The sequence below is a fragment of the Mauremys mutica genome, chromosome 11, assembly GCF_020497125.1.
Source record: "Mauremys mutica isolate MM-2020 ecotype Southern chromosome 11, ASM2049712v1, whole genome shotgun sequence".
Taxonomy (NCBI): domain Eukaryota; kingdom Metazoa; phylum Chordata; order Testudines; family Geoemydidae; genus Mauremys; species Mauremys mutica.
The window spans coordinates 8,138,878-8,152,873 of NC_059082.1; the positions used below are offsets into that span (position 1 = coordinate 8,138,878).

At 44.9% G+C, this 13,996-nt stretch overlaps 1 protein-coding gene across 2 annotated transcripts in view; it reads left to right on the forward strand.

The window, feature by feature from the left end:
- The window catches only part of ADAMTS17 (ADAM metallopeptidase with thrombospondin type 1 motif 17), a 268,096-nt gene that overhangs the window by 21,657 nt on the left and 232,443 nt on the right, over positions 1 to 13,996 (forward strand). For both annotated transcript variants that reach the window (XM_044980674.1, XM_044980672.1), the window contains exon 4: positions 12,611 to 12,783. In XM_044980674.1, coding sequence (XP_044836609.1) covers positions 12,611 to 12,783 — 173 coding nt within the window. The remainder of the gene's footprint in view (positions 1 to 12,610; positions 12,784 to 13,996) is intronic.

Consider the following 13,996-nt stretch of genomic DNA (forward strand, 5'->3'; position numbering starts at 1 on the left):
TGGTGCAAAACCTTGTTATAATGCCCTGACCTATGCTGTCATTGCTACACCAGGGTGGGTGGCACCAGATCGTTGAGCCATTTTCTTAACAGCTGGCTTATTAATGTTAATAATCTGGGGCTTGTAGCCGCTAGTGTGATACAATCAGGGGTTGGACCCTTATTGTGGTAGGTACTATAATAATGAAAAGATGGTCTCTGTGCTAAAGAGCTAACGTCTCTGGCAACGGTGGATACAGCCACCAAACTAGAAACCACAATGCAGCAGGGAGACGGTTCTGATGGCTGCAGTGTGTCGTGATCTCAGCTGCCTAGCCAGTAACCCGTGTGTTCTGTCATTGTTTGTCTTTTCCTAAAGTTCCACTTCATGAGTTTGTGGCCTTCAGCATGGGACAGGCAGTCGGCTTAAACAGTAACTGTCCTGTTGAAACACAGGGCAAAAGTACAATGACATTTCTGCCTGACTCTGTCAACACCCCCAAATGTAGCTACACAGTGATGTCACCTGAGCAAAATTAGCCTTTGCATCAAATTTTCAGAAGCACCGAAGTTCCATTTTCAAAAGTGACTTAGAGACTGAGGTACCCAGGGCTTATCTACATGGTGAGTTGCGGTGGAGCAAGCCAGGGTGTGCAGTAACCGTCCCTTGTGGAGATTGCTACGGTGCAGTGACAGTGGCGTAGCATACTGCTAGAACTCACTGTGTAGACAGGCCCTTAGTCTCATTGAAAATCAGTTGTATTTAGGAGCCCAAGTGCCACATTTCTGCAGGATTTTGCTTCTTAAGCACTTGGAGCTTTTGAAAATGTTACCGTTTCATATCAGCCACTAGGTATTGTATGAAGTCTTGTTGAATCCTCAAATGGCAATATAAAAACTAGGCTTGTGTTGTGTCATTTTAATATTTATTTATAGTCTCATTACGGTTGTTGCGGGGGGCCCACAAACATAACATATTACATATAATGAGCCAGATCCTCAGCGGGTGGACATAGGCCTAGCGGCGTTAACTTCAGTAGCACTACACCGATTTAGACTAGCTGAAAACCTGGCTCAGTGTATTTGGCATATTTCATATACCAGCAGCAATCCAGTGCGTGGGAAAGGATTTTTTCAAGGTTTCTTGGAGGGCAGGGAAAAATCCATGTTAAAAAGATAGAGTCTAACCACATTACGAAATAGTAATCTCTCTTAACCAGCTCATAAAACGTTCTGTTTCGTCGGGAAATGTAAAGTTCCCTAATAACTTTTCCAAAGGTCTCTGGTGATGTATTAAGGTCTCTCTACGTCGAAGGGGCTTGATATAAAATACAGCCCAGGAGCATGAAAGAGAGCAGACTGTCTTTGGATGAAAGGTTGTTATTTAATGCTTATGACACAGACCCCATAAATTACTCCTAAATGCAAGTCTGTCTTAAAACTCATTGTTCAGCTAAATGTACCACGGATTTCATGAAATGCCCGCAAATGTGCTGCATGGAGAGCAGCAAATAAGAGGAAAAACAAAGAAAGTCGACATATTTTTATCCACAAAATAACAATGGGGTTTCTTCTCACCTTCAGTTTCTTGCAATCCAATTGAACAGTGCTGGTAATAGTTTAAATAGGTGCTAGTTTTCAGGCATCAAATGTGTGGAACATTGTCCTCAAACAGGTATAAGTTCTAAACATGTATTAGTCATATGATGACTTTCCCCATCTTTAATCATTGTCTCTTAGCTGTGTTTTCTCTGCAGGTTTGACTTGGTCTGAAGTAGCAGTTTTTATGGCCAAAAAACCAAGCGCACTAAAAATAGAGAGATGTAATGCAACCTGTGTTAGCCCATATTAGGAAGCCTCTGCTGAAATATTAAAAAGAAGATTTCCACAATAAGCAGTGCTGAAGGTGTAATTTAATTAAATGTTTGCAGGCATTAAAAGCATTTACATTAGCACTAACCGGATCCTGCAAACCCGGCGGGTAGCTCTAGGGAGTTCTTCAGGGCCCTAGCTTTCTGAATAGCAAGTTTAGAGCTGAATTAACATCAAGTCAGAGACCCCTTCTTGTTGGTAAATATCAGCCTTAGGGCCATTTCACCACTGGTTTGGGAGTGTGGTGTAGGTGACTACAGCACTGATCCATGCTGTCTGAAACTCCGAGCACAAGTGCAGCAGTTATAATGCAGAGCAGGGAGTGGCCCTGTGTTCATGTCCCTCCCTGGACAAGTGCAAAAGAGAAGCAAACAGATGCATCCAAATATAAGCATTGTGTAGATTCTTTCCCACCCGCTCGGGATCTGGTCAGAGTAGAGCTGTTCTACTCCCTTGTTCAGCTCCTAGTAAAAGTTAGATTCCTTTGTAGCTTAACAAAATTTAAGCTGGCAGGTGCTATTGAGCTAAAAAGTTGGGTGACACAGTCCTTAATTTCAGGATGCTGCTGTTCCTCCTGTTGTCCTTCTGAAAAGGAAGGCAGTCAGGTGGATTGTAGGAAGCTACTAGATGCTGCTTAGCATTTTAGTTGAAGAAAGAGTCTGTTAATATCTATATCACCGTAACGAAAGCATCAGACCTAGGGAATAGAGCCAGGGACTGGGAATCAGGATTCTCCTGGGTTCTAGTCCCAGCTAGGCCATTCACCTTCAGCAGATCACTTGGACTAATCTTGGGCACCTCTACTTTTGAGTGGCCAACACTAGAACGCCTCTGAGGTGATCTCCCCCCCCCCCCCCCAAGGATCTTAACAGCTGCAGATTTCTTTGTTGCTTGGAGCTGTAGGTTCTGGGCCCCCCTAGATATCTAATATTGGGCACCCCAGAACAGAGGCACTCAAAATCAAAGGCCATTTTGAAAATTTGGAGCTTAACCTCGCTCTCTGAGGCCCAATTTCCTTATTTGTAAAATGGGGCTAATAATACTGAGCTGGCAGGGGTGTTGTGAAGCTTAAATTGGCTCGGAAAGTGGCTTCATAAATTGGCAGCTTCTTTCTCAGCAGATCTGCTGCCTGTGTAATCCGACGTATCTGCTTACATTAGGGATTAAAAATAACTATTATGCTCGTGCTGCAGAGCCAGCCGCAGTTATGGGGATTCACTTCTGGCTTGTGCAGAAGAAGTGTTAAGTTTCCCGTGCAGGGCTTTCAGTTATATTGTTGGAGCTCCAGGGGAGATAGCAGGGTGGTGGAGTTCCAGTCAAGGGGACCAGACTCTGCCCTCAGTTATAGATGTGTAGCCCCTGGTTGGGTGGAATCTCTTCTGGCTCTCTCAGCCCCACCAGGAGTAATAATAGGTTGGCTGTCAGAGCTCAGGCTGAGTTTGTCCGGACTGACATTCGCAAAAAGACTCTTTGTAAACTAAGCACGTTTCCTGAAGACTCACTAAGAAAAAATAAACCTGGAACCCCGTGATGTCATTTTTGTGGTAATTTTTCATGGCATATTAATATTAGTTTAGCACTTTGAGATCCTTGGCTGTAAAGGCCTGTGCAGGTCTATTGTTTGTTTATTATTGAACTAAATTCTTCACGTGTCAGATGCCTAGGTTTGACGTTTCATAGGCTATACACTCCCACACAAACATAACAAAGTTTTTGTGTTCTAGTAGCTTCCAAAAGGCTCCAGGCAAGATTATCTCTTACTGCATGTTTGTGCAGTGATTGGCGCCACAATTTACAGTCCAATTAGATAGCACAGACGATGAATGGGAGGGGAAACTGAGGCATGGAGACAAGACGTGACTTGTCCCAGGTCACTCAGCAGGTCAGTGGCAGAGCCAGGAATAGTTGTCCACTACACTATGCTGCTGCTCTGTATTAATTTTAATATGTCTCCTCTGACTGGGATCTTATAAGATGAGCTGTGTTTCTTGTTGGATCGAGACCTCCAAAGAAAACCCCGGTGGCATAGGAAGAAGTGGTGGTGGTAATTCAGGCGTTGGCAGCCTTTCCTCCAAGCTTCGGTCGGACCATTGATCCAATAAGATATATGGGGCCATTGTGCTTACCGGGGTGCTGACCTTTATTAAGTCATGAGGACGAGGGCCTGATCACATGTTGTTGGAGATGAATGGCATTTTGACAAGAGTAAGGGTGTTCGCTTTGGTGTGCTGGCTACATTCCAACTTGTGTAATCAGAGTCTCTCAAGAAAATTTCTTTTGCAGCTTGAAAATGGATTGCAGAGTCCATTACTTCCTGTCACAAACTCTTGGGTGCCGCCGTCTTCCCCCACAGTCAGTAGCCAGTGAAGTGACATGTATCCCCCGAAGTGTTGTACGAATGAGGATATCTTTGTGAAGTGATTTGTGCTGAAAATTGCTGTATAAAGAAAAGTAATAGCTTTTGATGGTTTTGGTGGGGGAGATAGAGTGATCTATTTTCCTAGGGCCTAATCCTGCAAATTGCTGAGTGCCCCTAGCTGCCATTGCAGTCAGCAAGAGTCGATCGATGCTGTGTGACACTTTGAAGAATAAATTGCTTACTCTGCCAAGCGTGAATACACAAATCAGCTGGTATCAGACCTGTGACAGAGAGCAGAATTAAAACGGAGAGTTGTGGAGGTGCTGTGTCCCGTCCTTCCCCCCACCCCCAGCCCTGTCCTTTCACAAATAGGAGAGGTAACAGGTGGGAATGGGTGAAGGGGTGATCAGCTTGACCTGCATTGTGTATCCATTTCCCAGAGGGAATTTCCTTCTGCTGCTGCCTTCTACACTAGCAGAGGGGACTCCATGCACAACACAACCAACAAACTCTTTAGTTTGTATGGGGAATGATGCACCAGAAATGATATTGATGATTGTTAAAACTCGCCTTGGCTGCTGCTGCTAGCCATGTGACTCTGCGAAGCAGCGGCCTGCCAGGCCCAAGGTTTGAAAGCAGGCTTCTGATCCCAGTGTGTGGGGCAGTTTGCGCCAAGCGCATGCGTAGCAGAGATGACGAAGACACCGTGTTCCATTGGGAGGCGAGCACGGGCTCTGCCAGCCCCTACAGCAGTGTCTGGGGATTTTTTCTGAATTGCTGCTAGTGTCCGTTTTCCGCAGTGGGAAACCCAGGCATGTGTATAAGCAGGGGCGGCTCTAGGAATTTCGCCGCCCCAAGCACGGCGGCACGCCGTGGGGGGCACTCTGGCGGTCGCCGGTCCTGCGGCTCCGGTGGACCTCCCGCAGACGTGCCTGCGGAGGGTCCGCTGGTCCCGCGGCTCCGGTGGAGCATCCGCAGGCATGCCTGCGGGAGGTCCACCAGAGCCCCCTGCCATCCTCCCAGCGACAGGCAGCGCGCCCCCCGCGGCATGCCGCCCCAAGCACGCGCTTGGCGCGCTGGGGTCTGGAGCCGGCCCTGTGTATAAGTAGCGTTCATCAGGTTAATGCTCCTCTTACGGCTCCTGCTGAGGTTCTGGCTGCATGTTCCCTGCACCTCCTCCATGGACACACAGTCAGGAGCTTTGTGGGTGGGGCCCTTTGCAAGCTAGAGCTCTGCTGGATTACTTCTCCACCAGTTCAGGTGAGCTGCTGGGTGATGGCCATGGTCTGAATACTGCCTGGGTACCCATGGGCCCGAGGTCGAGGCCTGCGATCCCTCATACCTCCTCGTCAGTCTCCATCTGTTACCTCGTACCTCCTGTCGGGTCTCTGCCCAGTGTCCTCTTATGGGTCCCTGATTTTCAGCCTTTGCCCCTGACTTCTGTTCCTGTTTTTTCATTTGTTGCCCCAAGATTTCAGTAGTGGCTTGGGTTCAGTGGTTCCATGGTTGAGGGGACGGCCCTTTAGTTCTGGGCGAGGGGGTGGCCCTGTCTCAGTACACGCAGTAGGTCCAGAAAGAGTTACTTAGCTTCCTTTCCAGCCAGAGGAAAGGTGCCAAGGAAGCACTTGTCAGGAGTGGAGCAGGGAGGAAAATCTCTGGAGTTAATGTGCTTTTTCTTCAGGATTGCTGTGGTTTTTGAGGGGGAAAAAAAAAATCTAACTCTGTTCCTCTGTATGTGAAACCTGCAGCTGCAAGGTAGCTGACATGCAGAGGGCCTGATGGAAAGCCCAGGGGAAGCAGTGGGAATCTTTCCATTGACATCCATGACCTTTGGATCAGATCCACTGTGTGAAAGAACATCTGCAGTGAAATTGGAATTCACACCTCTGTATCAGCCTGCACTGTAACGGCCTTCCTGTGATGCCTTCTTTAGAGTGGCATGTGTACTGCATCCCATTCAGCGTAGTAACATATTCAGTGAATGCTCTGCCAACTATGTAAAGTTCTTCGGAAACCTAAGACGGGGGCTTAGTGAATCCATAGCATCTCTGAATCTCTCTGTTATAAATGCCAGCAGTTAGATACCCGGGTTTAGCAAACAGGGCATTGAGTCACATGGCGTTTGTGCCTTCGCCTCAGTGCTATTGAGCTGTTGGACTCTTTCGAAGAAGCTGTTCAATAAACAGTTTGAGAGCTGCTTTGCCATCGAAACTAAACCAAGTGTGAAAGATGCAAGAGAATCATGCTCAGGTTAAATCAATGTATTTTTAAATAAACAAACATCCTGTGCTGTGTTTCTGGCAGCCCCGTGGGATTATTCAGTCTAACAATGGAACACGCATGTACTTTGTTTAGATTTTGCTTTTCCCTCTTCTTGGGAACTGAACCTAGACATGTAAGTTTCCCTTTTGTTTCCAGTTAACCTCACCTCCTGGCCCTCAAGCACAGCAGCTCTTTACTCTCTGGGTTGCAAACACGCCAGGGAAGGTAAAACCCAAACAAACTCCCTCTTGCCCCCACCTTTTTGTAGGTACATGGCTTCCAAAAACTGTTTAATGGATTTTTATTTTTTTTACTATCAGATTCTGAAAACTTTCAATTAATGTAAAGTTTGGGACTAGACTGCCTGAGAATGGCCCTGAAAAATAACTTCACCGTGTCTGTTGTGTTAAATTCAGAATTGATCCTCTTTTAAAGGGATAGTTGGGTTTCCTTTCTTTTGGTATCCCACTTTTTAAATGATATGTCATGGAAAGGTGACCAAATTCTGTAGTTTTCACTATAGCAACGTACATGAGGGCTGAAAAGGGTGAGGCCCAGCGACGGGGGTGCCCTTGATGCTGTCACGCTAGCACGTAACATGGGCACCACAAAACTTGTAAGAACAGTTTGTTCAAATGAAGATTCTACTAAGCATTTAGTCTGTTTGAATGGCTGATGTTGTTTTAGTTTGGGATTTCATGTGCTCGTGGAAGGATCATCCACTCAAGGTTCATACCTCAGATAGGACGACGGCAAGACCCCCTGTTTCAGAGTGGGTTTTTTTTTTTTTTTGATACCTCTATTAAGTTAAGTTATAAGTTGGATACCTCTACTCAGTTATATTGGGTACAAGACGCACACATTTGTGGGTGGATTTTCAGCTGTGGTCTCTAATCTTTTGTCCCCACTTTTGAGCTGTTTGTATCCATAACAGTCGGTTTGTGCACTCAGTTTGCATTCAGATGGGGTAGTTGTACATCTAATTTCCCCAGTTCAACATACAGATGCTGGCTTGTCTCGGTAATGCAGGCAAAAGTGGTTGCATGTGTGGAAGCAGGGGCGTCCGGTGAGAGTCCAGTTTGAAGCTGTTGGCCCTGTGTGAGTATGGAAATGCTAATATAATTTCCTCAGCCAGCTGGTGGAGAAGGCATTTGTATAGTGATGAATATCATACAGAGCAAAGAGAACTTCGAGCAAAGCAGTTTATGTTGTTTAGCTTTACCCTAATTTAGGGTATCGCTCTAAGTTGTCCATTGACCATCAGAGCTCTTCGTGGATTGACAGATTCCTCTGTTTCCCCTAATATATTTCGCATTGGAAGTTCTTGGTGAGCATAGGAGCTTAAGAACCCAGATTCCCAAACTTATGCGAGGTCAGCCGAGTTTCAAGGTGAGCGGAGGAAGAGGTGATGAGGAGTTTGAGGTTGTGGATGGAAACCTTGTTAAAGTTGGCCAACCCAAGTGACCTTCTGGGAGAGGGGTGTTAATTCTGTGCACATTGAGATTTTCCAAAGGTTTGCATGACTGCCCACCCCCACCCCCAGAAACACATTGATCAAATTTTTGCACAGCTGCAGTTTCACAACCTTGTACAAGTAGGTCCCACTTGCTACATTCAAACCTTAGCTAGTTTCTCAGCCTACCGCTGAAGGACAGATGAGCAGCAGAGCAGCTGACTGTAGCATGCCCCCCGGACACCAGCCTTGCTCCTCAGAGCCCAGGTTGTGCTCCAGGGCAGTGGGCATACTTTTCCCTTGACCCGTGAGTGGCTTCTTTTCCACCAAGAGTGAGGAAGCGGAGTGAACACTGTGAGTGCTCGGACTTTATTGTTCTTTTGCTTAGGCATTTTTCACAGTTCAGTCATTGCCACGCTCAGACTTCTTGACTCAAGTCCAGGGCCGCCTCTATTAATAGCAGTCACTTTGGGTTACGAGGCAAGAACGACCACCTAAAAAAGGAAGGGCTTTAGTAATAGCAAAGTGTGTGTGTGTGTGTGTGGGGGGGGGGAAGTTCTTAAAGGAACACTTCAAAATTCCACAAAAGCCGCATCATAGTTGTGTCACCAGCAAGGAACAAGTGGGCATTGGATGTGAAGGGCCTCAGAATGCCAGCTGGGATGAGTGCCAGCCCCCTGCACGCGAGAGCTATTCCGCTTGTCTGGGGATGCAGAGGATTGCCCTGCATAACCAAGCTGTAGGATTTTTTTCCCCACCAGCTGTAGCAGGAAATCTGAAAATCTTTGGGACCCAACAGGGCTGCCAGCTCTGCATTTTCCCTACCTGGCTGCTATACAATATTCTGTCATTCCTGGCTCAGATCTGCAAGACGTGTGTGGGGAAAAGAGCATAGGAGACCAGTGGGACAGGAAAAGTGGATGGTACTGGCTTGAAAGGGGCATGACCAGCACATGTGCTGTTTCAGCATCTCTTCAGCAGCCTCCACTGGTGCAACTTGAAACTGCTTCTCCACAGCAGAAACCGTGAAGAAAGGCTACAGAGAGACCCTCTTCTAACCCCCCACCTCAGCATAATGTCAAGGCTGGTGCAAGGAATTATGCCCTTCTGTGCCAGCTAGGTGACTCTGGAGATGTACTTTCACCAAGAGGCTTTTCTCTGTCTCTGTAATATAAAAGTGTACTTGCTTTGGGAGAGCAGTGGGAGGAGATTAGATCTTAGCTTACTCTATGAAGTAAAGAACTTTTTTACTACTGGCTTGCTAATTCAGGGAGAAACCCTGATGTAGAGAGAATCTAAAATGGCAAGAGAAAGGTTTGACTCTTTCCAAAGGCAGGACAGAAAAACGCTAGTGGACATTACCCAAATCCTTTGCAATTAGTTGTGGTGCCTTTTAAATGTCAGGCATTCCCCCTGCACATACTGTATTCGTGCTGATAGGGGCCTGCTGTCCAGACAGGTAGATTCCAGGTGTACATAGATGATCTGGATTTCATTCTTTATGTCCTATGCCCTGTCTTGCACTGTGTGAAACGTGAGCCCCTCAGTTCTCATCTGTGTGTTTGGGAAGCTTTTTAATTCCATAGACTTCTTACCTTACATGATTCCCTGAAACACAAAGTTGCTTATAACTGGCTCATTGTATCTGCATGCAGGAATGTCCAAGTGTCCTTTTAAATACAATTTTATTGCGGAAACCTTCTGTCCACCTAATGCTTGATGCAGAAATTACTGGGTGAAGATCTCTGGTCCTGTGCTTTGCAGGCTACCAAAACTAGGTGATCATAATGATCCCTTTTGGCGTTAAAATGCATGAATCTAATCCAATGCACTGCATATCCTTCTTGCAGTCTGTATTGGCTCCTGCTGGATTTTATGGCAACCGTGTAAAAACGTTCTTGCATTTGACGCTGGCCCACGCCGCTGTGTGATTTATATTTATAGCACACTTCAAAATGAGTGTGTTTAATTTGAGGGGGGGAGTTAAAAATGATCTAAGGTATGCTCCTTTGATTGTTAAAGGCTTAGGGCCAGATTTTTAACTGGTGTCAGTCAGCCTAGCACAGTGGAGCTAGGCTGTGTCACACCAGCTGAAGATCGGTACCTTGAGTTCATTAGGGAATTACAAGGACTTCGATTCTATTGGGGAAATGCTGTCGCTTTCCAGTAAGATGCCACTCACCAGGAGGAGGTTCAGAAATGCCAACTATCGCTTGAAAATGTTTTGAATGGAATGAATCTCCTGCAGCCCAGCGTACATATTCATATGCTAACCATTAAGGTGCTGCTGCTCAGGACTAGGGACTCTGTGGACGGACAGAGAGAACACAGAAGCTTATTCACTGAATTTGAGTGAAGTCATCTCCCTTTCAGTGCTGGCAAGTTGAAGGGGTGCTCAGCTCTCCTACTTTCTAATATTCACAGTCAGTCCATTTTTATTTCATTTCACAGGCACTCAAGAATGTACAGCTCTCCTCCTCTGCAGGCAGCTTTGTAATGATTGCATGGTTTTCTGTAACTGCTGTGCAGTCTGGTACTAGGGCTTGTTTTCCTCCTAGCTGGCAGCGTGTAGATCTTCATTATTTGTGGGCACCTTTTAGATGTAATTAACCCTTCTGGCTTACACAGATGCTCCTGTCTATCCTGTTATCTGCAACAGGGTATTTCCAAAGTGCGTTTAAAAAAAAAAAAAAACCGAACGTCATGGCTGTTTTCTCAGTTTAAAAAAATGCACCAAGTGCTGACAGTTGATGCCTAAGGGACAAAAGCCTGCGCAGAGCAGTGCGGGAATGACTGCCAGATAACTGTGAGCGAGGCTGGGATGAACATGTGTGAATGTGTGCATTGATGAGATGGAATGAATGTATGAATGAACAGAAGTGCTCTTGTCAGTTTCAGGTGGGCATGAGGAAGCCTAACAACCATTGGCGTCTGGCTGCCTGAATAAAACAGATTCATTCAGGCGAAACGGACTATCGGGATGCTAGCATATTTACCAGACTGGTAATATAGGGCAATTCAAGCTGAGTTATGTAAGAGACTCTGGAAAACCAGCATCACAGAATAAACTTTGTAAACCGGGATCTTCACATTGCAGAATGTTGCTTTCCCAGGCAAGTTCCACAATAGACGGTGCTCAGAAGAAATCTCTTTCTCTCAACAACTAAACAGTAAAACTCTCTGCTTTGGAAAGCAAGGAAGCGTGTTTTTAGAATGCTCTGGCTCTTTGATTTATTTGCAGCGTGAAATAAAATTATGTCCACTTTATTGTCAGATACGACATGTACTATATCACTGCTTTATATGGGAATGTAGGGGCGGATTCTGCCACCCTGATGGGGAACTTTACTCCATGGATCGTGCCCATATTCCACAAGTAGTGCCATGATTTTAGTGGAAGTACTCACAGGAGCAAAGGTTGCAGAATCTTTACTACAATATTTTTCACCCTTAGCGATAAGCACAAGTGCTAATAATTTCAGTGAATACTGGGATTTGGTATCTTACGTATTGCAGAATAAATTGGTTCTCGATACTCATTTGCTTTTCTTTCATTTTACAACTGAAAACTTGAATACACTTTGACTGTAATGAGGAGTATAGCTTTAACGTTACATCTGTGTCCAGCTTGTCCGTTAATCATTCGTCAGATGCTTTACACATCTCTCCCTGAGCTTTGAAATGTGTAACATTTCTCATCTTTGAATGGGGCAGCTTTATTAATGTATTTTGTCACTTGGCTTTTGCTTTAATTTCCTCACTGAAGTGATTAAGTTCACACCATCTAGTATTTATTTTTCCTTATATAGTAGTTGACAATTGCTTCATCTCTGGACTCCCTCAAAATGGTTCTGGTTTTCTTAGGTCCATAGAATTTTAGGCCAAAAATTATGTTTATCTAGTCTAACCTCATGCATATTTCAGGCCATAGATTTCACCCAGTGATTTCTAGCCCAGCAACTCAGGTTTTTTCTAAAGGAAAAAATGACTCCAAGTGATGGAGAATCTACCGCATCTTTTGGTAGTCTGCTCCAGTTGCTAAATAACATTTAATGTCATGTGCATGTTTAAAGTGCACCAATCGTAATAGCAGCCACAGGAGTTTCTTGCAACTTCTTTGGCCAAAACAAAACCTTCCAAGGGTAAAAGATAGAGAAAATTCCCCAAATTGTCATTGAGCGCTCATTCCATAGTTGTCTAATGCTGCCACAATACTATCCCCATCCTGAATCTGGCCTATGTCACCTTTCTTCAGCAGACTTTCCATGACTATCATTTTGTTCCATTAAAATGTTCAGATGCTTTTGTTTAGGAGCAGGATTTTCAGTTTCTGTTGTTCTTGCAACAGTGTGATTCCTTTTCTGGTTCAACTGCAACTTATTCTCTACATTCTGCTTTTTTTTTTTTTTTTTTAAATTCACTCTTTTACAGTACACCCATCTTTTCCCTCCTCTCTTTTCATAGATTTTCATGGTCTGATACAAATGCATGCACACAGTTATGCATGTATTTATAATGGAAACTCCTGATTGGTTCCAGTGATGGACAGATCACATGGAAACTTAATTTAATTTAAGGCCAATCCAGGCTGAATTTGGAGGGAAGTCTCAGCTACAGTATGGTATATGTTACTGTGATCTACCTGCTAGAGCTAAAGGAGCCTTTAATATATACTTTATTTTCTAGAAAAGAAGAGACAAAAGAAGATGAAACCAGCGAATGACTGGCGAGAGCGAAGAAATGCCATCCGACTCACCAATGAGTATACAGTAGAAACCCTGGTAGTGGCTGATGCTGATATGGTGCAGTACCATGGAGCTGAGGCAGCCCAAAGGTTCATCCTCACAGTTATGAACATGGTACGTATTCACGTTGTTCTTGGAGAGTGAGTCAAGTGTTCTGATCTACAATGTGCTGAGGGTAGGGTTCGTATTGAGGCTGATGGCTGAACCAGATCTCCAGTTTGAATTTGACACTGGTGAACGTTTGAGAGTATCTGAGCTAGATCTGGGAAAACCTCCCCTTTTCTGTGTTTAGTCTGAGCTGTAGGGGTGATTGTGAAGCTGAAGATTCAGATCTGAACCTCCTTGGCCCTATGGAAATCAAACTAGTTTGAGATCCTAGTTCAGGTTGAACTGATCTCTTCCAGGGAAACCTCCTTTTCCACTCCAAGTCTGGGGTGTCCATCCATGGTATCTAATAACTGTCTTCTCAACAGCTGGACATGCAGAAGCTGTGTTCCCACACAGATTTGTAAGGTGTTTAGAATATTGCTTCCCTAAGCATTTTTATTTTCTAAACAGTAACTGGGATAATTCAAGTATCAGAGGGATAGCTATGTTAGTCTGGATCTGTAAAAAGCCGCAAAGAGTCCTGTGGCACCTTATAGACTAACAGACGTTTTGGAGCATAAGCTTTCGTGGGTGAATACCCACTTTGTCAGATGCATGGGATAATTCACTGGTTCCTGGGTGGGTCTGTGGTGATTACAAGTAGTCTTGTTTGTGCTTTCAGCGTTGGGACCCCGCTTCATTTTCCTCTGTGAATTTCACATCTGAGTCACTTGCAAAAACCCTCTTAAGTCAAGCTGAGTTGCTCATAATTGTGCGTGTAAGTGTATATAACACCCACAAAGTACAGCTGGGCAAGGATGTGACATAACTTTCTACGTGTGATAAAAGTATTGGAATGCTCTCACTTGGGCACTGCTCAGTGATCTCATTTGACATGCACACTGGAAATGTTTTCCCTTAAGAACTTGGAAAATTCTGTACCCCTTTCTTTTGTGAGAGCATTGTGCTTATCGTGTATTGTGCATTTCTCTTCCTTCATCCTTTATAACTAAAGGTATTTTTCCTTAAAACCGTTGGCAAAGATACTTTCATTAGAGTTGTCTTGCTACTGGCAACTTCCCCAGCTGAGGTCCTAGTCCCTTTTCACAGCGGCTTGTTGCCTTGTCGTCTAACAAGGAAGCTTCTGACTTTAGTTGTTGAAACAAGGAGTAGGGGAGCTTTTAAGAAGCTGTTTCTATGCCGATGCTTGTTTAGTAGGAGGAATGGGATAAGAGGACTT